Source organism: Dipodomys merriami, unplaced genomic scaffold, assembly GCF_024711535.1.
Source record: "Dipodomys merriami isolate MVZ:Mamm:240054 unplaced genomic scaffold, mDipMer1.0.p SCAF_176, whole genome shotgun sequence".
NCBI classification, from domain to species: Eukaryota; Metazoa; Chordata; class Mammalia; order Rodentia; family Heteromyidae; genus Dipodomys; species Dipodomys merriami.
In genome coordinates this window covers 949,618-975,749 of record NW_027203115.1, presented here as the reverse complement: position 1 = coordinate 975,749, position 26,132 = coordinate 949,618, and the positions used below count along the sequence as shown (strand labels likewise).

General features: G+C 42.8%; 2 protein-coding genes across 10 annotated transcripts in view; one reads left to right on the top strand and one right to left on the bottom strand.

The window, feature by feature from the left end:
* Atxn1l (ataxin 1 like) overlaps positions 1–25,644 on the top strand; it is a 37,866-nt gene extending 12,222 nt beyond the window's left edge. Inside the window, exons 4-5 of one of the 2 annotated variants that reach the window (XR_011372708.1) lie at positions 24,751–25,312; positions 25,411–25,644. The gene's annotated coding sequence lies outside the window, so the exon portion shown is untranslated. Of the gene's footprint in view, positions 1–24,750 lie in introns of both variants that reach the window. The other variant, XM_070026211.1, reaches the window with a different exon arrangement.
* Positions 1,954–26,124, bottom strand: Znf821 (zinc finger protein 821). Of its 8 annotated transcripts, XM_070026215.1 has the most exons (10): positions 26,041–26,123; positions 25,549–25,615; positions 24,171–24,258; positions 22,476–22,592; positions 18,334–18,407; positions 10,177–10,302; positions 6,734–6,882; positions 5,990–6,094; positions 3,537–3,703; positions 1,954–2,918 (listed from the first exon to the last, which is right to left on the bottom strand). In XM_070026215.1, the coding sequence occupies exons 5-10, from the start codon at positions 18,338–18,340 to the stop codon at positions 2,264–2,266; spliced, it is 1,209 nt and encodes a 402-aa protein (XP_069882316.1). In that variant the 5' UTR covers positions 18,341–18,407; positions 22,476–22,592; positions 24,171–24,258; positions 25,549–25,615; positions 26,041–26,123; the 3' UTR covers positions 1,954–2,263. The 8 variants fall into 8 exon arrangements, with proteins under 8 accessions (XP_069882316.1, XP_069882319.1, XP_069882318.1 ...); XM_070026218.1 differs by lacking the exon at positions 18,334–18,407 and having other exon boundaries at positions 10,158–10,302; positions 24,171–24,288; positions 26,041–26,121; XM_070026217.1 differs by lacking the exon at positions 18,334–18,407 and having other exon boundaries at positions 10,158–10,302; positions 26,041–26,121.
* Between the last annotated feature and the right edge of the window lie 8 nt (positions 26,125–26,132).

Sequence of the window (26,132 nt, the reverse complement as noted above, 5' to 3'; positions counted from 1 at the left end):
GAGTTCAAGCCCCACGACTGACAAAAAAAAAAAAAAAAAAAAAAAAGGATACATATCCTGCCTTGAGGGAGAACTATGGGGAAGGGGTGATATTGATCACAATGCATTATACTCATAACATGACTTGTGGAATTGAAACCCTTTTGTACAACTACTTAATACTTAAAAAAAAAAAAAAAAGATCCCATCTCAACCAATAAGCTGGGCATAGTGGTTCATGCCTTTCATCCCAACTACAAAAGAGGCATAAATAGGATCATGGTTCTGGCCAGCCTGAGGAGAAAAACAAAACAAAAAACAAAAACAAAAAAACGTGATTATTCAAAACCAACTAAAGCCAAAGGGACTAGGAACTTGGCTGTAGTGATTGCTTAGCAAATGTTAGGCTCTGAGTTCAATCTCAAGTACTGCCCACCCCACCCCCAAAAAAGAAGCATTATACTCATTTTATTGATGGAGAAATCAAAAGTAACTTGCCCAGTAAATAGCAGGGCAGCAGGTTTGTTTTATAGTGCTGAGGTCTGAACCCAGGGCTTTATACACAAATACTAAGCTATATCATCAGCCCAGCAGGGCAGTTTTGAACCCAGGCATCTAACTCCTGAGTTTGTATTAACTCACACTGTTGGAAAATTAAATAATCTGCAAAACAGGAGTAATCTTTGGTACACAGTGAATGCCCAACTATTTTGAAGCATCCCAAGTAAAACTTCCACATGGAGCTCTGTGAGAAAGGCATTTAGATTAATTGTACAATTCCTTTTAAATGTAACTTTTAGAATAAAATTATCAGGCAGGAATTAACACTAGTTTTGGTGGGAGTTGAGACTAAACAGCCTTGGATGGAGGTCAGAGAGGAGTCCAAGTTTCCCGCTTAAGATATTGGAAGAGGTCCACATTCCTGGCATAGTTATTTTTCTGGCTACAATTTAACTAGGGCACTTCCTTCTGGACCTCAAGATCTATAATTATCTAAACTGTACATAACCTTTGGTGCAGGCTAAGGAAAGTTCTATGTTTATTCTGAACTATTACAGAAACTTCTAGAAGTGACCTCAGCGTTTGTCTCCTCCATGGCTTGGCAGCTGTACAAACTGCCAGAGTGGTCATTGCCTTTGCTACTGTGGACTTGAACTCTTCTATTGCCTTAATTCTGTTTTCCTCTAGGGATTTTAGAATCTTACCTTGGCTCCAAAGTAAACTAAAACAATGGACACGTCTATCAAACATTAGCTCCATGTGCTAGGGATCTATCTCTATCTATCTATCTATCTAATTTGTATTCTGGCTTTTAATTTTGGGTTGTGGGGCTTGAACTCTGGGCCTGATGCTGTCCCTCAGCTCTTCAACTCAAGGGTAGCTACCACTTGAGTCACAGCACCACTTCTGATTTTGTGGCTTATTGGAGATTAAGTCGCTCAGACTTTTCTGCCTGGGCTGGCTTTGAACCAGGATCCTCAGATCTCAGCCTCCTGAGTAGCTAGGATTACAGGCATGAGCCACCGGCTCCCAGCAGACCTTAATATTGTAGCCCATTTTATGAATGTATCCCTAGATGTTGATGACTGTTGCAGAATTCTAAGTGACCAGTGAACTGAATTTTACTGGGAAAAGTAGCATGTAATTAGTTTTAAGTACTCTACAATGTTTTGGAAAATATCAGTTGTGAGGAAAGCCTATATTACCTCTGAATCTGGAAAAGGTAAATTTAAATAGCCCTTTGGACCATAGATATCTTCATTTGAGCATAGGAATGAATTCTCACATAATCAGCATCAGTTCTTCAGATTTATAGTTATTCCTTATCAACTTGTAAACCTCTGCTTGAGTAGCCTAAGATGAGGGGGGCTCTGCCTCAGAAATGGGCATTACTACCACAGTCTGAAATCTCCCATCCAGCTCTCTCCTCTCACTTCATTCACTAGAATGAAACCGAGACACAAGCAGCCAAAGGCAAGTAAAGATGAACTTAATTTATTTGCCCACACAACTTCACAGGCTGTGCTGGGGCCTTACAGTCCCACAACCTGGCCTGCTCCAGTTGGCTGGGAGTCTAGTTCTCTGGAGTGCCTGCTCCCTTGTCCAGAGCTGCCTTGAGCTGGGTTCCTCCTGGCCCCATCATCTTGCTCCCACATGCAAGGGGTACAAGTCTACCTGCAGCCAACCCAGGCCTGCCTCTGGCAGCAAGGATGGCCTCATGGGTGGATGCAGGACCAATCCCTGTGGGCTTGGGCGGATGGGAGGGCAGGCAGGAGGGTGTAGTCTAGTGGAGAGAGCTGCTGTTCTGCTCTTCAAAGGCCATCTTGCCCAGAAGCTGGCTGTCCAATTCTACCCCATTCACAGGTAGCTGGAAGAAGTTCATTTCAGCAGCTAAAGCTGCCATGGCTGAAGGGTCCTGGCCAAACTGAGCTCTCAACATCATGTCCATTTTTTCCAGCCTCCTTTTGAGCCGCTTGGCCTCTCGCTCTCGAATGAGCCGGGCCTGCCGCTTCTCTGGGGTTTCATTGGCCCGCTTCAGCCTCATGGCTTCCCGATCTCGTTGCAACCGGCGAGCCCGCTGCTCATCTGTCTCCTGCATTCGCTGAAGGCGCTTGGCTTCACGGTCCCTCATGCGCCTCACCTCTCGCTCTTCAGGGGTTTCATTGTCACGCCGACTCTTCTTGGCTGTGCGCTCTCGTTCTAGCCGCTGCAGCCGCACCTCCAAAGGCTCATTCTGTCGACGTAGGGCCCACTTGCGTACACTAGGGGTCTGGGCTTCCAGTAGCTTACGGTAGGCAGCACAGTTGTTGCACACAAGCAGAATTCCAGCAGGGTACACTGCAGGGCTAAAGGCAATGTCCTTCCCCTCAGCACTGGAGGGACCCTCGCTGTGGACTGGGGGTAGGGATTCCATATTAAGTACTTCAGGAAGTTTCTCACTGGGAAGCAAAAATATTAAGATTGTTAATGTTTCTATGTAGCAAGTGTCAGGTCCTGACTTACTCCTTTCTTTATTCTTTTCCTATTAGGCCAAGTTCAGTATTAGGGGTTGGTTTTGATACAAGGGAAGACCTGTCTAGGGCCAGGCTACTGTGTGAATGAAGGGGCCTGGCTGTGGGGACTTCCTTAGAATGGTATAGTCCACTACCTCACCTTCCCCCACCTGGCACTGCCTGCAATGAAAGGCAGCCTCTGCATTATATGCTAGGCTAATAGGATGAGGACACTGTCTGGAGTTCTAGTTTCCTAGGAAATACTAGAGATGATGTCCTCATATCAGGATTTTTCAGTACATCGTAATTTTATCATAAATGTTCTTGCAATTTCTTACATCTGTTCCTAGCTGAAAATATTCTGATGAGGAAAGAAAAGGGAATGTTTCCCTTAGGGATATCTAACAGATGCTTCTTACCATCCTAGTCACATTACTTGAATTTCCAAGTGGTCATGTGTCAGTTGCCCTTGCATCACCTGTATCTCTAGACTTCCCTTTGACTTGGGAAAGTGGAACCCACACCCAGAAACTTGCTCCCAGTACAACAGGGTGCCCAGCTAACCTGTTGAAAGTGGCATGGCTGGTGAAACGGGCTCCACACACTGCACAATTAGATCGTTGGTCCTCTGAGTGGATCAGGAGGTGGCGGCCCAGTGACCCTGGGGAGCTGAGGGCCCGTCCACAGACAGGACACATGTAGCTCTTGGCGCTCACCACTGCTGCAGTGTGCTGTAAAACAGAGCTTTAGTCTGTCAATCTTGTCCTACCTCCAGGACATCTGCACCCTCTTTACTACTTCCTGGAAACATCAGGTTTCCTTAGTCTCAGAACAATCGACTTGCAGCTCTTCTCTGTCTCACTTCTGGAAAAGTCAAGGCCTGTTGTGTTAGTGGACCTTCAGAAGGGCCATTCACACCATTGCTCAGATCTTTTTTTTTTTTTTTCCGACATAGCATCTTGTACATCTCATTGTTGTAATGGGTCCACGTGTAACCCTATTTAAACAGTTTGTTTTTTCCCTCCCCCTCCACAAATTATAGCAGCATCAAATACAGCAAAAGCAGGGCTTATACCCTGGGGGAGGTACATACAAAGCAACAAAGAAATTATCTTGTAAGTATGTTGGAAACAATTGCAAGAAATAATAAAACATGTGAATCCTTATCTTGGGGTTCATTTCGCCTAACATCAACTTGTCTGACAGTTTCTGTTGTCTCAGACATATACTAGTTATTGCAAATAAGGGAAACCATGGGACCTATTGCTCAGATTTTTTTGGGGGGTCCGATCGTGGGGCCTGAACTCTGGGCCTGGGCACTGTCCCTCAGCCCTTCAGCTCAAGGCTAGCGCTCTACCACTTGAGCCATGTACCACTTCCGGCTTTTTTTTTTTCTGCTTATGTGGTGCTGAGGAATTGAACCCAGGGCCTCATGCATGCAAGGCAAGCACTCTACCACTGAGCCACCTTCCCAGCCCTATTGCTCAGATTTTTAAGCATGTGTTCTGACCATATTTTGGGACATGTGGCTGGCTTAAGAAACAGGGAGCTGGGAATATGGCTTAGCAGTAGAGTGTTTTCCTAGCATGCATGAAGTCCTGGGTTCAATTCCTCAGTACCACATAAACAGAAAAAGCCAGAAGTGGTGCTGTGGCTGCTTAAGTAGAAGAGTGCTAGCCTTGAGCAAAAGAAACTCAGGGACAGTGCCCAGGCCCTGAGTTCAAGCCCCAGGACCGGGGGAGGAGAGGGGCTGGGGTGGGGAGAGAGAAGCAGTGGGGCTCAGGAGCTGCTTCAGAGCCTTAAGAGGACTTCATGATTAGAATGGGTTGGTTGGTTTGTTTTTGGTCGGTTGTGGAGCTTGAATTCAGGGCCTGGGCACTGTCCTTGAGCTTTTGTTCAAGGCTAGCACTCTACCACTTGAGCCTCAGCGCCACTTCTGGCTTTTTTGTTTATGTGATACTGAGCAATCAAACCCAGGAATTCAAGCATGCCAGGCAAGCACTCTACCACTAAGCCACCTTCCCAGCCCCTAGAATGGTTTCTCTTTCTCTCTCCCTCTCTTGGCTAAAACTGTGTCTGTACAAGTGCATTTTCAGAGAGCAATGAAGGTCAAATGCGGGAGCTGGCTGGGAATGCTGGTATGCAACAAGTAATATATGTTTTGTCTAACCTCAAATTTTTAAGTAGGGTCTTCCACAGGAATACTGTTCATTTTTTTTTTTTTTTTTTTTTTTTTTTTTTTTTTTTTGTCGGTCATGGGGCTTGAACTCTGGGCCTGGGCGCTGTCCCTCAGCTCTTCAGCTCAAGGTGAGCGTTCTACCACTTGAGCTACAGCGCCACTTCCGGTTTTCTGGTGGTTTATTGGAGATAGGAGTCTCACGGTCTCTCCTGCCCGGGCTGGCTTTGAACCGCGATCCTCAGATCTCAGCCTCCTGGGTAGCTAGGATTACAGGCGTGAGCCACCGGCGCCCGGCTTTACTGTTCATTTTTTATTTTATTTATTTATTTTAGGCAATACTAGGGTTTAAACTCAGGGACTTCGGCTTACTAGAAGTATTTTATTACATAAGCCAACTTATGTGCTCCTCCTTTCAAGATAAGGGTCTCACTAAGCCTGGGCTAGGCTGGATTTGTGCTTCCCCCATAGTTTTGGATGACAAGCATAGACCACCATGCCTAACCATTGGTTGAAATGGACTCTTGTGAATGTTTTTTCTTTAAAAGCCCTCATTATTAATAGATAGCAATCCAGTTCGTATTTCACTATAAATGTATGCAGTAAATAATTTAGAAAAAAAATGATACTTAATTTTCACAGTATGTCTGCCTGGGTACCTAGAACCTATTTACCCTACATATCCAGAACATACCATGTTCTGGGATTTGGAATGGAGTCCTAATGGAAACAATATCCCAAGATTCCTTCAGGACCCAGAGACAAAAGCCAGTGCAGGATATGGATTATAAGCAAGCTGCCAGAGCCTAAGGTCCAAAAATCCCAGGTCCCCGTGCCATACCTGGTACACGTGAGCGATCAGTTGCTCCCGACTCCCACAGTCTAGCTGGCAGAGTGGACACTGGCAGAGTTCAAGCAATGGGTCAGAACTTAAGCTCTCTGTGATCTACAATTCAACAAATAGGCAAGTCATAAAGACTCCACAATTTTTTCCATTCCTCACGTCTTCTAACAGGATGCATAACTTAATATTATGTTATTCTCAGATTCCTCTTGTGGGACAAAGGAAAAAAAGCACTATTTGAAAGAGATTTAAATTTCATCACATCTTCATGTCTTCAGGGCTTCTACCAGGAGGCTATAGGATTGCTCCAGCAAGAGCTGATATTATCCCCATGTAAACTGCAGGGCAAGGATTAGTTTCTCTCCTACCATGCTTCTTGCAAGAATCCTCAGGAACCAAATTAGTGAGGTGGTAACCCTTTGACTTACAATTTTCAAGCATATTCCAGGGTACACCTGAGTAGGGAAGTTTTTGAAAAGGGACTGTTATGTCTAGAAAGAAGTGGGAGTGTTAGGAAAGAGGGCTGTACAGGAGGGCAGGGATGTGGGAGTAGAAAAGGAAGGCAAGGAAGGCTGTGTGAAAAGAACTGTGTGTGTGAGCTATGGGTTCTGGTGCTGTGAAGGAAGAGGCTTTGCATGATAGCCCAGGAGACTGTCAGTGGCGAGACTGTGACATGTGGGTGAGGAGCATGAGCACAGAGGGATAAAGCACTCCCAGGTTCTGGAGCCATTTGTCACTTGCCTCATGCTCTACTACGTCATTCCCACCACCACCAGGCTGTTCTGCATTTTCTAAGTCTTTTTCCACTTTGATCACCCCACCATCTTCCTCTGATGTGTGGGAAGAGTCTTCATCTTGTGTGGTTTCCTCTTCATCACCCTCACTGTCACCTGGAACACATAAACTGGTTACTTGTTCTGATTTTTGTAGGAAGAGATCCTGAACTGTCTATCCTTCTGTCTGCAGCTGTAATGGGAAGCAGATGTTTCATAGTAAGAGTTTGTATCAAGGCTTAATTGGGTACAATTAAATAGAAACCAGCTATCACTGTTACTTATTATGCCATATATACACTAAAGAGAAAATGAAGCACAGCTGCATAGGAAAATGGACATTGGGCCATCTATATTATCATGAAAACAATTCTATGCACAGCTCTCAAGTACCTCAGTTCAAATCACACCTCCCCCAAAGCATCTCACACCCAGCTCGTTTCCATAACACACACCTCTTGACCTTACCAACATTTTATTACTTAGTTTTTTTCCCTAATATAATCCCTTGACCAACTTTTCCCATGGTAGCATAAACTATTCCACACTGAGCCCCAGTAAGCTTTTCTCTCCCAACAAATCCCAAGTATACTTAGAGGAACACTAGCAAGTTTTTCTTCCAAGCTTTTATAAGGAGGCAGAAGTAAATTAGTTAAAAATGGTATCATTTATACAGATAAGGCTGTTCATTACAGTGAGAAATTGGCAGAGCAACCAACCTCAAACCGTTTTCAGGAGTATCCAACTCACTTTAAAAGAAATATGTGTTTTAGACAAGGTCTCACCATATAGCTTAGGCTACCCTCAAACATCTAATCCTCCTGCCTTAGCTTAGCATCTGGAGCACCTACTCTGTTCTCATTCTACTAGTACTAAGAATTCTAAACTGAAACAACTCACTGTTTACACTAATTCTTTGAAGTATCTGATGGATAACTAAATGTATAAATGGAAGAAATGTACCATTCTTTTCTTTAGGATGAAATTCCATTTCTTGTTATTTTACATAAGAACTGAGTTTGTTTTGATTTGTGGGGTGGGGCAAGAAGCCTACCTATGAATGGGGAATCTGCAAGATCTGGGTAAGCTATTTCCCTGCACCCCCACCCCCATATTACTTATGAAATAGAAGGGAAAAAACCCCACAATAACAAATTAAGTTCTGGAAACAACACTCTGAAGATCTCAAGAGGAAACCAAACCTAGGGAAACTGTCAGACTTCAGCTGTATTCCAACTCTACCCAGATCCTGGACTCCTAGGCCTGATGTCAGCAGAGAGAAATACATGGCAGAGCCTGACCAGATTCTCTGACTCTGCAATGAGATTTGTATTTCCTAACAGTGATGCTTCTCTTTTTTTTTTTTTTCTACTATCCTTTGCATAATTTCTAAATCCACCAATGGTTGGACAATATGGGCTTCCTTTCTTTCCAGGAAAAACTGGTTATATCCCTTTCTTGACAAATTCTACCAAGTCATATTCTATTTTTTTTGGTCAGTCGTGGGGCTTGAACTCTAGGCTTGGGCACTGTCCCTGCAAACTTCAGCTCAAGGCAAGTGCTCTACCACTTGAGCCACAGCGCCACTTCCGCAAGTCATATTCTAGTAGTTACATGTTAGTATTAGATACCATTCACTTGGTGGACTGGATTTGGGTCATGGAAAGATATGTAGCATACTGCCTTAGTCCCAGCCCAAAGCTTCCTTTCTCTTGAATCATCTTAATAATGAATCATACCATATTTTCTCAGAATGAGAAAATTTCACAGAATGAATCATACCATATTTTCTCACCAGCCTCCTATTTCTCATATGTAATACTTGTAAGTTTAGTGTAAAGCAACTTATCAACTGTTTTTTTTGTAATTTATCACTCTGCCAGGAATATTTGTATTTTTAAGGTATACTATCTAGAGTGATGATGCATTTTTTTCCAGAATGGAAACCTATTAAACAGTTATAAATGTTGCTTTTGTTACCTGTTACTCAGGAAACTGATGGGTCCCATTAAGTTTTCAAGAAATTTTGGGACTCATTTTTCAGCACCTAGGCGATTAGTTACTAAATTAGTTCTTGTAGTTGTTGCTTAATTATTACTGTGGGGAAAACTGTAAAGTTTGGAACTCTGAACCATGCCTCCAGCCTTGTTTTTACAAGTTATTTATAGGATAGGGTCCTGCTTTCTACCTGGCAGTGTTCCTGGACTTTCCTAGTTCCTCCTACTTTTCCTATAGTTGCTGAGATGACAAACATGTGCCCCCATGTCCAGCATCCCTCATTAGAGATAGTGTGTTAGAACTTTTCTGCTCAGGCTATTTTAGAATGGTGATCCTTCTAATCTCAGCTTCCCATGTGCTTGGAATAGGCACATGCCACTGTGCACAGCTATGGCTTCCCAAGTAGCTACTATTACTAGCTTGAGCCACCATTGTTTAGCGTTCTACCTTTTTTTTTTTTTTTTTTTTGGCCAGTCCTGGGGCTGGAACTCAGGGCCTGGGCACTGTCCCTGAGCTTCTTTAGTTCAAGGCTAGCACTCTACCACTTGAGCCACACACAGCACACTTCTGGCTTTTTCTGTTTATGTGGTACTGAGGTATCAAATTCAAATCCAGGGGTTCATGCATGCTAGGCAAACACTCTACTACCAAGCCACATTCCCAGCCCTTTTCTACCTTGAGTGTTATAGAATTTTCTTTCCCTCTTTGGTTTCTCCCAGTCTTTCAACTAGAAATATACTCTAAATTGATAATAAGAACCAATATCAAACGTGTAAGGTTAAGGAAGTGTGGAAATCTTTCTAGGACGTAAGACATCTCAAATTGTTCAGACAGATCAAGGAACAGGCAATCTATGAGGCTCACCTAGTAAGAGCCAATCTTTTCTATCTTCCAACTAGAGAGCTCTACTGAGGGTTTGAGGTGAGAAGACTTGGACTTTAGCATCTTACAAAATGCTGCATAAACTTATCACTAAATAAACTTTGATGCCACTAAAACTATGCCATGTGTAAAACTTTATCAATGCCACATTTATATTTTATTAATTACAAATAGATCCTAGCAGATAAGGATAAAAAAAAAAAAAAGAACCTGACCTAAGGATTACTTAGGCACTAATTCTTCCTGGGTTTTGGGATGTCCTCAATCACAACTATCACAGACCTATCTGTATAAGGTATTACGTCAAGTACTGTAATTGATGAGTTGTAAAAACACAATGTCAAACCTATTCACTCTCTGAATGAGCACATATGCCCACACACCTTAGGAAACAATTACAGACATGGAGGTCTATGTATCTCTTTTTTAAAAATCTTCCTCCCAACACCCATATTCAATCCCCAGAGCACACACACTATGATAATTCTTCTCCCATTGCCCTGAGTCATTACCAGAAGGTGCAGAACTCACTGCTACTGGAGTCCTGATCTCTTAGTTGTTGGATAGCTTGTCGCTGACTGCCAAGGTCTCCAGGAAAATCAGTTTTCATCATCGCCTGGCGGGCTTGCTCTTCTAGCCCAGCAAATACTTGATCCCCTGGTGGTCACAAGGAAAAATAAGTCAGGCCACCAACTGGGCAGCAGATCCCCAGACTAGCTGGTTGGAAGGTCAGACCATTCAAAGGTAGAAGACAGGCAGGTACCCTGTAGTGGGGTCATTCACCGCCCAATCAGTTTGCTGCCTCCAACAGCTTCTGACTGCAGCTGCTCTTTCTTGGCAGTAAGCCCAAGGCTCTAGAAAGCATTATTTGCTTTTCTTGACTTTTCTCCAAAGGCAATCAGTCACTACTTTACAAATTTAACTGCAGAATCTCAATCCCATTTACAACCTTCCATCAATTGGGTAACAGAGGCAAGAAGAGGCATAATGATGGTATGAAGTCAAGGCAACCAAACTGGTAAAATTTCTGTGCCTAAAATTACTAGCATTAAGGTCCCAACTAAGTGTCTATCTAGAACTACAGACAAGTGCTTCAAATAAATCTTCTAAATAAATCTTTAATCCCTTCTTTCATCCATATGCCTTTGAAGATATGCTCAGGATTTTCTTCCTTAATTTCCTAAAGTCTATCAGAAGTAGCCATGATAAAATCAACTGGTTGAATAATGGATAGATGAGAACAAAAATACATGAACTCATTTCTGCTGAGGAACAAACTTCCTGAAATAAACCAACTAATGTACAACAACAACAACAAAAAAATGTGTTTTGGGGGCTGGGAAGGTGGCTCAGTGGTAGAGTGCTTGCCTTGCATGCTTGAGGCCCTGGGTTTGATTCCTCAGCACCATATAGGCAAAAAGAAAAAAGCCGGAAGTGGCGCTGTGACTCAAGTGGTAGAGCGCTAGCCTTGAGCTGAAGAGCTGAGGGACAGCGCCCAGGCCAAGAGTTCAGGCCCCACGACCGGACCCCCCCCCTCAAAAAAAAAAATAAATAAATTCAGATTAAAAAAAAATAAGGTCTGGGAAGGTGGCTCAGTGGTAGAGCACTTGCCTTGCATGCTTGAGGCCCTGGGTTCGATTCCTCAGCACCACATAAGCCAAAAAGAAAAAAGCCGGAAGTGGCGCTGTGACTCAAGTGGTAGAGCGCTAGCCTTGAGCTGAATTGCTGAGAGACAGTGCCCAGGCCCAGAGTTCAGGCCCCATGACCGGACCCAAAAAACAAAACAAAACAAATGTGTTTCATCTCCTTGGATCAAGGTGGCTTTTGTTTTTGTAAGCATCTCAGCACCTGAGATCCATGTAGTTACTGAAGTGTTAGCATTCAAATATTCTTTTATTTTCAGGAAACCCTTCACAGGGAACATAGGAAGAAAGTGTTGGTTTTCTCCAGGTTTCCATTGTCAGCCAGAGGGGAAACTACAGCTTCCATTTCCCAGTCAGCAAGTAAGAGTAACAGCCCCAGTGAAAGGTTTGACTATTGTCAAACCTTTCTTAATGAAGGGTGAAAGGAAAGTAAATAGCCACAGGTTCAGAGCAGAATACAATGATGTGGGAAGAAAGAGCTGGTGGTTTTATCTGTAGTACTTAACTAGTCTAGGGGCAGTGAAAAAACAATGTGATGTAGAGTAGGTTTCATGTGATTTGCTTATTCATTCAGTAAATATTCTACTATATAGATCTATTCTAGACATCAATTACTACTATTGGACACTTGCTAATTCTAGCCTCTATGTAAACTGCTTATAGTTCACACACCATGATTCTCTGCAAAATTCTATGAGGCAGGTATTAATAATACTGAGGATAAACTGTATTGTACCGAGGAGAAAATTAAGGTCAGGTTCATATAGTTCTAATGTCTTTTTTTTCTTGGTGTTATGGATTGAACCCTGGAACTCACACATGCTAAACATGTGCTCTACCATTGAGCTATAGTCCCACCTAATGACTATATTTTTTAAACTGCTTTCTAGCAGACATGTAATTTCTAGGATAAAAGGTTCATTGAAGTGCTTTTCTGGAAACAAACATTTGTCTCTATGTAGGAAAAAATGGCTCTGATCTAGTGTTGGTATTAACTCCATGCCAACTGAAACTGATATGTGAAACAAATACTAAAACAGTGTTCTCAGGGCTAATATATATGACAAAAGGAAAAATGGTGGTTCTGATACTACATTATGAATTACTGTGTCTGGATTAAAGTATCTGGCATTGGCAATTATGACTCATCCTGTGAGTGCAAATGAAAGTGGATTGTTTTAAAAGTGCACTCTTAGCTAGCTACAAAGCCCTCACATACGAAACAGGTTGCTTTAAGTCCATGCTCATAATTCTTTTCTTTCTTTCTTTTTTGGTCAGTTGGGGGCTTGAACTCTGGGCCTGGGCGCTGTCCCTGCACTCTTCAGCTCAAGGCGAGCACTCTACCGCTTGGGCCACAGTGCCACTTCCAGTTTTCTAGTGGTTTATTGGAGATAAGAGTCTCATGGACTTTCCTGCCTGGACTGGCTTTGAACCTTGATCCTCAGATCTCAGCATCCTGAATAGCTAGGATTACAGGCGTGAGCCACCAGCGCCTGGCTCGTGCTCATAATTTCTTTTTTTCTTTTTTTTTTTTTTTTTTTTTTTGTTGGTCGTGGGGCTTGAACTCTGGGCCTGGGCGCTGTCCCTCAGCTCTTCAGCTCAAGGCGAGCGCTCTACCACTTGAGCTACAGCGCCACTTCCGGTTTTCTGGTGGTTTATTGGAGATAGGAGTCTCACGGTCTTTCTTGCCCGGGCTGGCTTTGAACCGCGATCCTCAGATCCTGAGTAGCTAGGATTACAGGCGTGAGCCACCAGCGCCCGGCTATATTTCTTTTTTTTTTTTTTTTTTGGGTCCGGTTGTGGGGCCTGAACTCTGGGCCTGGGCGCTATCCCTCAGCTCTTCAGCTCAAGGCTAGCGCTCTACCACTTGAGCTACAGCGCCACTTCCGGCTTTTTGCTTATGTGGTGCTGAGGAATCGAACCCAGGGCCTCATGCATGCAAGGCAAGCACTCTACCACTGGGCCACCTTCCCAGCCCCCGTGCTCATAATTTCTAAAGTGACAAATTGAATAAAAATTTTGCTAGAGAAAGCAAAGAGTGAATTTTGTGTTGAGTGCCTTTTTCCTCACTACAGTAATAAAACATTCAATTTCTCCATGTTGGTTTCATGGAGAAACTACAAGAGCATGATCAAACTGGTTCACATTTTTGGAGTTAGGAGCCATGGACAGACAGAGCAGTAAGGAATAAGTTATATGCCAGCACATAATTATCAAAGGAAGTTCATTTTTATCAGTACCACTTCAGGTCTCTAGGGAAACTTAGCCAGAAACCAACTAGGTTTATAACATGCTGAGAATGAACAATACATGTATCCCTTTCATAATGGGAAATCACCACTAGATTAGTAGAAGGACATCTAAAAGGATATCTACCTTTCAAGATAAGCCAGTCATTCAGTTTAGTCTGACAACATAGGCTTAAAATTTAGTTTTGTCTATTAATGTCTAAACATTTAGGCTCTCAGAGAAGAGTGTATTCAACCCCATTTCAAGCTCTTGCTGGCAATCTCACCTAGGATAATTGAGATAAATTAATCTCTCATTCCTTTTCAACAGAAAAATGTCTTTTATTCTATTCCCAATAATGAAAAAAGCTAAGGTAAATGTTATTCTTTTAAAATGTTTTTATGGGGGCTGGGAAGGTGGCTCAGTGGTAGAGCGCTTGCATTGCATGCCTGAGGCCCTGGGTTCCATTCCTCAGCACCACATAAGCAAAAAGAAAAAAGCCAGAAGTGGCGCTGTGGCTCAAGTGGTAGAGCGCTAGCCTTGAGCTGAAGGACAGCGCCCAGGCCCTGAGTTCAGGCCCCACGACTGGACCCCCCCCAAAAAAAAAAGTTTTTATGACCTAGGCACCTATGGCTCACATCTGTAATCCTAGCTACTCAGGAGGCTGAGATTTTAGGATTGTGGTTTGAAGTTGGCCTGGACAGCAAAGTCCATGAGATTCTTAGCTCCAATAAATTACTCAGAAAAAGCTGCAAGTGGTGTTGTGGCTTAAGTGGTAGAGTGCTAGCCTTGAGGGAGAGGCTCAGGGACAGTGGCCAGGCCCTGAGTTCAAGTTCTACAATGGACATGAAAAAAAAAGTATATATATATATATATATACACACACACACATATATACATATATATATATAAATACATATATATATATACACACACCTTATTTTTTATGCATTTTGACTTATAATAATATTTAAAAGAAGCAATTTTTAGCAGACCTCATAAAGAAAGATAAGTGGATGATCTTCATCCAATTTCCAATTCTGTTATAATTATCCTTTCATAACAAAGGTACTAAGACTTAAAGTATGTCATGTTAATATGAGTGATCCATAGCAATACTAGTGATTAAGAAGTATTATAGAATTGTTTGTGTTTATAATGTAGCATTAATTTTTTTCTACCTTTAGATTGTTGGTATAGTTTTTTTGTTGTTGTTGTTGTTTTTGTGTTGATCGTGGGGCCTGAACTCTGGGCCCAGGTGCTGTACCTCAGCTCTTCAGCTTAAGGCTAGAGCTCTACCACTTGAGCCACAATGCCACTTCCGACTTTTTCTACTTATGTGGTGCTGAGGAATTGAACCCATGGCCTTATGCATGCTAGGCAAGCACTCTACCACTGAGCCACCTTACCAGCCCCAAGATTGTTGGTATAGTATTTTTTAAAAAGTCCTCTGAAGCCGGGCGCTGGTGGCTCATGCCTGTAATCCTAGCTACTCAGGAGGCTGAGATCTGAGGATCGCGGTTCAAAGCCAGCCCGGGCAGGAGAGACCGTGAGACTCCTATCTCCAATAAACCACCAGAAAACCGGAAGTGGCGCTATAGCTCAAGTGGTAGAGCGCTCGCCTTGAGCTGAAGAGCTGAGGGACAGCGCCCAGGCCCAGAGTTCAAGCCCCACGACCGACAAAAAAAAAAAAAAAGTCCTCTGATCCCTAGATTTAAATGTACCCATATTAGCCAAGTATGAGCCTATTTTATTTGCCTATTTTATAATAATTTTTATTGTGGTTAAATGATTACATAAATTTCACAGTATTGTAGGATAGTGATACTTAAAGTTACAAACACTTTTTTTTTTTTTTTTTGCCTGTCCTTGGAGCTTGAACTCAGGGCCTGGGCTCTGTCCCTGAGCTTCTTTTGCTCATGGCTAGCACTTTACCACTTGAGCCTGGGTGCCATTTCCAGCCTTTTCTGTTTATGTGGTACTAAGGAATCGAACCCAGGGCTTCATGCATGCTAGGCAAACATTCTACCACTAAGCCACAGACCTACAAACACATTTTTTTTTTTTCGGTCGGCCGTGGGGCTTGAACTCTGGGCCTGGGCGCTGTCCCTCAGCTCTTCAGCTCAAGGCAAGTGCTCTACCACTTGAGCTACAGCGCCACTTCTGGTTTTCTGGTGGTTTATTGGAGATAGGAGTCTCACGGTCTCTCCTGCCTGGGCTGGCTTTGAACCTTGATCCTCAGATCTCAGCCTCCTGAGTAGCTAGGATTACAGGCGTAAGCCACCAGCGCCCGGCTTTACAAACACATTTTTAACCTTCACAATATTTGTCTATTTTAGTTGTGTTCTACAATAAAAAGCAAGGAACTATCTTTCCCTTTTTTACTTATAAAATTAAAATACTATGTGTCTCTGATTTGTGTAAGGATGTTCAGACCACATAAGAGCAAGGTCATCAAAGCCATCTTGGAGAACAAATAGGAATTTTGAAATGAAAGTCAACAAGTAAAGTTTTTCATCATTCTCTTTCTTGGGTCCTTGACAGAGTTAAATAAATATAATTTCAGGGTAGCAGATATTAAGTAAAACAGGTAAAAAGTATTTTCTAAGAGACTAGATGTCAAATTCAGAAAACAAAAAAAAAAAGATGTCATGTTCTGCGAGTGAGGAATTTAGGATTACAATTCTAGCTGGAAGTTTGTAACCCAGGTGCTGAGAGAATGAATGAAGACAAATTAGTTGTGCTTTTTAGAAAACAAAGGAGTTTAAGGGCTTATTTCTTCTTCACTGTGAAAAGGTTCAGGTTGAAGTTAAATATTTCTAATCTCTCATATATACTATAATATGAAATCAAAAGTCTTTTAATGAAATTTTTTCTTTTTGGTCGGTCATGGGGCTTGAACTCTGGGTTTGGATGCTGTCCCTGTGTTCTTCAGCTCAAGGCAAGCTCTCTACCACTTGAGCCACAGCGCCACTTCCAGTTTTGGAGTGGTTTATTGGAGATAAGAGTCTCATGGACTTTCCTGCCCGGGCTGGCTTTGAACCGGGATCCTCAGATCTCAGCCTCCTGAGTAGCTAGGATTACAGGCGTGAGCCACCAGTGCCTAGTGGCTTGCTTGGTTCCAGCAAAACTGGGAATGTGAGTGTATGAATGTATTCTCAACTTGTCCAGGACAGTTAACAGAAATTTGTACTCAGTAAGATTGGAAAAGAAGTAAGGGAGAAGGTCTAAAACAGAGATTTCAGCCTAGCAGCAGTTTCTCCTTCACTTACAATTCTGGGCTTTTATTCCAAAAGCTCTGCACTAAGTCCGAGTTTAGTAATGTGGTAAGTAGGCAGAACACAAATTTGCATGCTTCTGGGGAAAGGATTTAGCAATTTAGATATAAAAACAGTCATGAAAGTACGGTGCTGGTGGCTCACACCTATAATCCTAGCTACTCAGGAGGCTGAGATCTAAGGATTGTGGTTCAAAGCCAGCTCAGGCAGGAAAGGCCATGAGACTTTTATTTCCAATTAACTACCAGAAAACCAGAAGTGGAATTGTGGCTCAAAGTGGCAGCCAAAGAGCTCAGGGACAGTTCCCAGGCCCTGAGTTCAAGCCTCATGACAAAAAACAAAAACAAAAAAAGCAATCACAAGAACAACCAAGTAAGTGCCAAATGGCATGACCATTAGCTTTTACAGTAGATCTAAGGGATGCTGACAGGCACAGGATTTTTTTTTTTTTTTTTTTTTTTTTTTTTGTCGTGGGGTTTGAACTCTGGGCCTGGGTGCTGTCCCTCAGTTTGTCAGCTCCAGGCTAGTGCTCTACCACTTGAGCCACAGCACACTTCCAGTTTTCTGGTGGTTAATTGGAGATAAGAGTCTTATGCACTTTCCTGCCTGGGCTGGCTTTGAACCACAACCTCAGATCTCAGCCTCCTGAGTAGTTAGGATTACAGCGTGAGCCACCAATGCCTGGCAGGGGAATTCTTCTTTAGGAGACACAAAAATTTTTATTTAGGAAAAATACTCCCTTCAATGGTTATTAATTAGGTAATGAATCTTACTTAGTAATTTACTTATACTTCTTTGTGTAGACTAATTAGAAACTCACAAGCGAACTATCTCATTCTGAATGGAAGGTAAGAAATTAATACTTCATTCTACTTTAAAAATTGAGATTTTTGCCAAGCTATCATGGCTCACACCTATAAAACTAGCTACTCAGGAGGCTGAGATCTGAGGATCATGGTTCAAAGCCAGCCTGGGCAGAAAAGCCTGTGAGACTTTTTTTTTTTTTTTTGGTCTATTCTTGGATTTGTACTCTTTATCTGGATTTTTTTTTTTCTGTCAGTCGTGGGGCTTGAACTCGGCCTGGGCACTGTCTCTTAGCTCAAGACTAGCCCTCTACCACTTGAGCCACACAGTGCCACTTCTGGCTTTTTCTGCTTATGTGGTGCTGAGGAATCAAACCCAGGGCCTCATGCATGTGAGGCAAACACTCTACCACTGAGCCACCTCCCCAGCCCCTGTGAGACTCTTATCTCCAGTTAATAACACATATACAAAAAAGCTGAAGTGGTGCTCTGGCTCAAGTGGTAGAGCGCTAGCTTTGAACAAAAAGGAGCCTAGGGACAGTACTGAGTTTAAGCACAGGCCCAGAAAAAAAACAACTGAGATTTCCCCCCCACCCCCACCCCATTGGGTATTGGTCCATGCCTGTGATCTTAAGCTACTCAGGAACCCGAGATCAAGAGGATAGTAGTTCAAGGTCAGTCTGGGTAAAATGTGCATGAGAGCTCATCTCAAAAAGCTGGACTTGGTGTACACACCTGTCATCCCAGCTACACGGGAGGTATCAATTTCAAGATCGTGGTCCAAGCTGGATAGGGCATAAAGCGAGACCCTATTTGAAAAATAACAAAAACAAAAAGGGCTGGAGGCATGGCTCAAGTGATACATCACCCTGCTGGCAAGTGCAAGGCCCTTAGTTCACACCCAGTACCACTAAAAATAGTAAATAAACAAAATAAAATAGAGCTTTCCCTCATTATGAATGAGTTATTCCTACAATGGACTACTGTTGTGCTGATGCTAAAACAAGTTAATGGTATGGACACATAGGAAACAAATCAAGCTATAATACTAATAATGAAATATATTAAACATAGTTTAAACATTAAGCAGCAAAATTTCCCATATTAAATAATTTGAATTTGTCATTTGAGAATAGAGGCCAATACCACTAGTATTGAGGAGGATTTAGGACAAAGGACGGCCTCACATAAAATAACACAGATGACAAAGAAGAGACGCCACACAATATTTAATACTGCTACTGTTTTCAATCCAAATCAAGTCAGTGACTCTATCCTGACCTAAAAATACATGCAAAGCTTCTGAAAAAAATACCAATGATCAGGTCTCATCTCAAATTAAATGAGGGTCAAATTAAATGAGATTTTTCAAAATTCAGCATGAGATTTCTAGCTTCATGCCGCTCAGTCAACTTTTGTTCCAGAAGGCAGATGTCATGAAGCAAAGCCATCATGCTATTCAAGGGCTGATTGGCTTTGACATCTGAGCACAGCTTCTGCATTTTCCTGCTTCTGACTAGGAGTCTATTTAGTTTACTTCAAATAGATAAGCAGCATTAAATTAAATACATATCACTGGTTCCATTTCTTTGCCTGGGGATAGGAAACTCAAGAGGTCAGAAAACTAAAATTACTAACTTCTACTTGCTATTATTGTCATAAGCAATAAGAAATAATCTTTTGAAAGGGCAGGGTGAGCTACTATCCCAAAATAAAAACAAACTAGATTTCAAAACCCAGCAGAGCTCAGTATCTTTTGTTTACTAACTTAAAGCTTTGCTTTAGAAGGCCTCCTGGCTCCCTGCCCAAATGCATCACTGACCAAGCCCCCCTGGGGATGTTGCTCTTTAGTTGCAGCTCTTTAGTTGCTCATATCCAACTCTAAGGGTCCTCTTAATAGTCACCACTGAAGAGTCTGAAATCCCACCCACTGCATTAATAGCACATTTACTAGTTTGACTCTAGATAACTGCATTTCTGTAACTATGTGTCTGTCATATTTTCCCTTCTGTCATGGTCCATTTGTCCATCTATTTTCCAACTCCGATAACCAGCAGCAACTTTTATCTTGGCCATGACTATAGTGGGAAGAGATGCAATTAATGGCATGTGCTACATAGGCACAGCTACATAGGTCATGCAAAGCCTCTGCTGGCTCCCCAGCCTTTCCTGTAATTGTGCCATCACCTTCCAGCTACTTCCTTCAAACTTTATCAGTCTCTTTGAATAGATGGCTTTTATAAGTGAACTCGTGGAATTGCCTGATTTGTAAACTCATCATCTCTACCCTTTCTTCCCTCTCTAACATTTCATCTTTTGTCAATAATCATCCTCAACTGGATGGAGATGACAACATCCTCCTGCACCCCTGTGCTAGATGACCTATGCTAAAGATCATCTTCGACAAGCCTCGCCTTCAAACACATTGCATCTTACTGTTTTAATGACAACTTCTAAATCCTTGCAAATCACTTTCCTTTATATTATGCAGCCTTATAGATCCAACTATTCAAGACTATGTTTTTTGGAAGCATCCAACTGTTCTATCTTATGCTTTTTTTTTTTTTTTTTTTTTTTGGTCAGTCATGGGGCTTGAACTCTGGGCCTGGACACTGACCCTCAGCTCTTCAGCTCAAGATGAGCACTCTATCACTTGAGCCACTTCTGGATTTTTGGTGTTTAATTGGAGAAAAGAATTTCAGGAACTTTTCTGCTCAGGCTGGCTTTGAACCTCGATCCTCAAATCTCAGCCTCCTGAGTAGTTAGGATTACAGGCATGAGCCACCAGCGCCTGGCTCTTATACAACTTTTCCAGGACTTAAACAGAAGAATTATTATATAGAGGCTTATTACCATTATTTATTAAATATTTAAGATATCAAATACATTCTAATTATTTATTTTTTTTGTCAGTTGTGGGGCTTGAACTCTGGGCTTGGGCGCTGTCCCTGCACTCTTCAGCTCAAGGCGAGTGCTTGAGCCACAGCACCACTTCTGGTTTTCTAGTGGTTTATTGGAGATAAGAGTCTCATGGAGTTCCTGCCTGGGCTGGCTTTGATCCTCAGATCTCAGCCTCCTGAATAGCTAGGATTACAGGTGTGAGCCACCGGTGCCTGGCTACATTCTAATTCTTTTGTTCAAACTTTTTTCTTTAGCCTGAAAGATAAATACTATATAGTATCTGGCATATGATATATTTTAAATTAATTTTAGTTCTCTTAACTCCTGGGTTAATCTATTTTCTCAAATATCTTTAGTTTTGGTCTGGTTTGGCTTTTGTTTGGTTTTAGTTATAACCTGAATTCTCTTCAAATGTACTTTAGTCAAGCAATAATAGACAACTAAATCACCTCTAATGAACATCTGAGTGAGAATGTTTATCTACCCATATCACTGGAAATAGCTAATTACCACAAACTTACATAGATACCAATGTTAATTTAGCATTTAATAAGGCACTTTTTTTCAGGGTTTGAACTCAGGGCCTCACACTTGCTAAGCAGCAGCTCATAAAAACAATGTAATCTAGATCTATACTTATCTATGTGTCTCATAGTTTCTGCCATCTAAATGTGTGAACAGTGCTAAAGTGTATGTGCATATATACATATAATACACACATTTATATATATATAGTCACACAATTTCTGCCATCTAGATGTTTACAATCTAATTACCAAAATAAAAGATACACATACGACTATTGAGAAACAATGCAAAGCAACAATGCAGACTTCCTGTTTTTAGTTCATGCCTTAGGTGATCTGTCCCATCCTACTGATTTGTAGTGCCAAAACACTGCATTCTAGATGGTAATCCACTTGCTTTTCCTGTCTGAGAATCCTCCATGATTTAAGCATGTGCAACCTCATGCCCTATGACTTTTACACAAATGAAATTTCTCCCATACACAAAGTCTTTTTTCTCAGAAAAATGTGTTTTTAACAGAAAATGCATATCTTCTTGAGTTTCCCTTTTCTTTGCCTCTTTACCAAATTCAATTTCTAACATATGGTCTCTTTAAGTTTATGGTCTAGGGCCTCTTTCATCAAACATTCCCTTGCTACCTCAGTCCATGGAACTCTCTTAACTTCCCTCCTCTTAACTTCTGTGGTATACATCTACAACATCCGTATTTGGCACTTAGCATATACTCTTGTATTTTTTTTTTTGGCAATGCTGTCCCTCAGCTCTTCAGCTCAAGGCTAGCACTGTTGAGCCACAGCGCCACTTCCGGCTTTTTCTGCTTATGTGGTGCTGAGGAATCAAACCCAGGGCCTCATGCATGCAAGGCAAGCACCCTACCACTGAGCCACCTTCCCAGCCCCCTTGTCTTGTATTTTTTTTTTTTTTGGGTCCGGTCGTGGGGCCTGAACTCTGGGCCCAGGGGCTGTCCCTCAGCTCTTCAGCTCAAGGCAGTGCTCTACCACTTGAGCCACAGCACCACTTCCGGCTTTTTTTTCTTTTTGCTTATGTGGTGCTGGGGAATCGAACTCAGGGCCTCATGCATGCAAGGCAAGCACTCTACCACTGAGCCACCTTCCCAGCCCCTGTCTTGTATTTTTATATATTTCTTGTGTGTGTATCTGAAGGTACATTATGGCTTTACTTATCTTATAGCTCTGACATCTAGCATAAAGATTTGCAGAGTAGATATTCTATAATTGTTTGTAAATGTATTAAGGAAGAAGGTATATACTCCTAAGTCAGGTTAGAAAACATCCATTCTAGTGAGGAGACACACTTTGAATTTGTTATCTAAAACCTTTAACCCTTTCTTTTTACAATCTGTGAGAGCTTCTCAGCATAAATTCAGGTTACTCTTTCATTCCAAGCCTCAACACTCCCAGTTCCAGAAGACAAAGCCCAATACTCACAGTGAACTTTATTTGGATTTGTCTGTTTCCGACGGGACATGTTTCCTTGATCTGAGAGCTCTGGCTTTTCCCAGTTTCACGGCTGGATATAATGCTACCTCCTTGCAAGGTGCTAACCTACAATACAAAAGGATATTGCAAGCACATGTCATTTTTCTCAGAAACTATAAAAAATTGAGAGCATATATAAAACTCGCCATTTGTAAATAATTAAAAGAAAGGAGAGAAGGAAGGAAAGATTAAAGTTAGTTTCCAGCACAATGGAGATTAAGGAGCTTCTTTAGAGGAGTTCAGAGAATTCTATTCTAATTCTGTCTTTGTAGTTCAGAATATTGTTAAATGATTATGTTCAAGGTGAAAAGATAGACCGAGAAGAAAAATTAAGGTGATCAAGGTTAGAAGTACTGTGGGCTGAAAGCATTAATCTTTAATGACTGTAGAAGGAAGCAGAAGGAAGCCAGAGTTCGGCAGCTCATGTGTCACATTCCCACTGAAGGCAAGCCCTGCAGGCTGCACCAATGGGAGCCTCTAGACATTTTCTTTTAAGAAGTTATCTCACCTAGGGGAAATAAAAAAAATCACATTCTTATGAAGTAGGAAATGTCTCCAAACCCTTAGGCAGCTAGGTGTTGGGACTCATGCCTATAATCTCTAACTACTCAGGAGGCTGAGATTCCAGGATTGTGGTTCAAAGCCAGCCTAGGGAGGAAAGTGAGACTCATCTCCCCAAAGACAGAAGTGGAGCTCTGGCTCGTGTGCTCAACTTCATGCACAAAAGCTCAGGGACAGTGCCCATGCCCTGATTCAAGTCTGAGGACCAGCAAAACACAAACATAAAATCCTTAAATGAACATAAAATCCTTTAAATGAACACAGCACAGGAAATAAAACGTCTATTTAGTCATGCAGACACGGTGCCAGCTACCATGGATGACAGAGCATTAGAGTAAATCAAACTTCCAAAGGTGAAGATGCACTCTCACCAGAAGAGTCAGACAACATCCACATGTTGTTAAGTAGTCATTTAGTCCCTTAATGTGGAACATTAACCTGGTCCTACTGTGTTCTGGAGAGGTGGTTGAAATTGGCCTCTTCTCAATCTTGCCTCTGTATTATAAAATGACCAGTGCGAGCAACAAACACAAAAGCTCCCTATACAAAAAGAGCAACAGAGAAATGCATCTACCTCCTAATATAGATGACAGATACTTAAGCCTGAAGGTTCTTTTAAATACAAGAAAGATTAGTCCAGCCAGAAACAATGTTAGAGAATCTGAATTGGATTAGTAGCAGAAATTGTGGCATTTTCTTTGACAGACAGAAGACTAGAGGTGTGGTTCATCAGCAGAGCAACTTTCCTAGGATGAGTAAAGCAAGGGGCTCAATTCCCAGTGCCACAGGAGAAAATAAAATCCAGAGTGAATACACAGATATAAATGAAAAAATTCTATTTTCTACCAGACAGGAACATGGATTTAGTCACTCAAGTTTTCTTTCAGTTCCTACTGTCTCAAATTGTACTGTTATATACAAATATAAAATTCAATTTATTGTTTTAAGAGGAATTGTAAGAGGCTGCTACTAGCTGTACTTTGCATGCCAGTTAATGAAGACTCATCTCCTGTTAATGCCAACTAACTCCTCTAAGTAGCTAGTAAGGTCCTCAAACCAGTAATCAGATCCTGCCTCCCTTACCAAAAGAAGAAAGAAACCGCAAATGGCAAAGACAGGCCTCCACAGGAAGTGGCAAAGGAAGCAGCTTTCAGGCAGTCTTCTATCATATCTGCATATCAAACACAGTTCTTTTTCAGACCTTTAATTAAAAAAAGAATTAAAAAAAACTCCAAATATACACAGTAAAAAAAAACAATTTAAATTATTTAAAGTGTAGTCCACTAATAGAAAATACAAACGATATGCTTTCTCTAAGTTTGTTGTTTGTTTGTGTACACCATTCTCCCCTCCCCGCGTTTGAGACAAGATTATGCCTTGTTGTCCAGGCTGGTCTCAAACTCCAAGACTCAAGCAATCCTCCAACTTCTGCTTCCTAAGTAGCAGGAATTATAGGTGTGTACCACCATAACCATCTTAGTCTATCTAATCAACTAGTTAGTTATTAATGGCAGCAGTGAATGAGTATGTCACTTCAGATCTTTTCCTATTATGTCTATGGAATCACGAAGAGGACAGATGAATAGATTGTTAATTTTTTTTGAAATTCACCTTATATAAAGGAAAAATGGAATCTTGACTATTCTATTTTCTTTTCCTCAAGATTTGAAATGGAAACTGAGATCAAGGTAAGGAAGTTAACTTCTGAAGGATTGCCAAATAACTGGAGCCCAACTCTTCCCCAGACAACAGTTCCATCTTGAAGCTACATGGCAGGCAAAGACAGAGATGAGCATCTGCATATTTAAATCGGCTGTGTCCACTGCCTCTTACAATCCCCCTAGTGGTCCAATAGGGAACTGAAGAAATGGTACCCAGGGGACTTCACACCTGAGGGATCAAGGAAAAAAGAAGCAAACGCCCTCCTCTTCCTCCCGCAAAACAAAACAGGACAATGATTAAAAACACTTCCATCCTCTCCCAAAACAAGTCTGTGGGTCGTGGACTTTTGGACATAAGTGGGGAAATAAATGGCACTGGCTGGACACAACCTTAGAGCTTAGACAACTTAGATCGGCAGTGAAAGCTAACCAGAACCATAGACATGACCTGATAGGTCCCTCGGTCAGTTTTACTTTGAGCCCAAATGTGACACTGAACTACAAATGTCACTGGACAGCGGCTGGGTCAGCATCATCCCAAAGGAAATTGGAATAAGAAGAAAGGTAAAGGGAGGTTCGGGCCCACAAGGGGTTTTCTCTTAAAGGGAAGGCCGTTTGGGAGGACGCGGTCTCCCTTTATCACGGCCTCCGCTCTCCCACAGGTTGTTAGGTTGCAGCGTCCAGCCACCCCAGACAGTAACAAGAAAAGCAGAACAGAACAGAACAAAAACGACGCACAGCAAAACAAAAACCAAAGGCGGATGCGAGGCCAGCCCCAAGAAAACAGGGTGCAGTCCCACCTCCAACTCTGGTGCGGTTCCCACGGAGCGCAGTAATCTCGTCCGAACCCGAGCGAGCGATCGCGACCTGCCAAGGAGAGGCCAAGCGTCTGGCACGCAGCTCGGGCTCCGGCGCCCGGCGCCGCGGCCCGGGCGGGGCGGCGTCTGTCTACGCCGCTAGGTGTTTCCCGGGCACGAGCGCAGGTAGCGCCGGGGCGCGAGCCGGGGCCGCGGTCACAGACTCGGGGGAGAGCGAAAGGGAGCAGGTCTTCCGCGGGGCCGACACGCGGGGGCCGGGGCCCCGCGGCCGGTCTCCCCCGCGCCGCCTGTCAGACGCGGGCCCCGCGCCGGCCCAGGCCGCGCCCCGCGCCCCACACCGCCCCGGGCCGCCCCCGCCTCCTCCCCCGGCGCCCACAGACAAAAGGGCCTCCAGCCTGTGACCCCGGTCGGGCCGCGCAGCGTCTGCATCCCCGGCGCGGCCGCGGAGGAACGACGGGGAAGGGGCCTCTTTACCCGGCGCCACGGCGCCCCGCCGCGCTCCGGTCTCCGGGCCCCGCCTCCGGACAGACGGACCGCCGGACAATGGGCCCCCAGCTGCAGCTTCG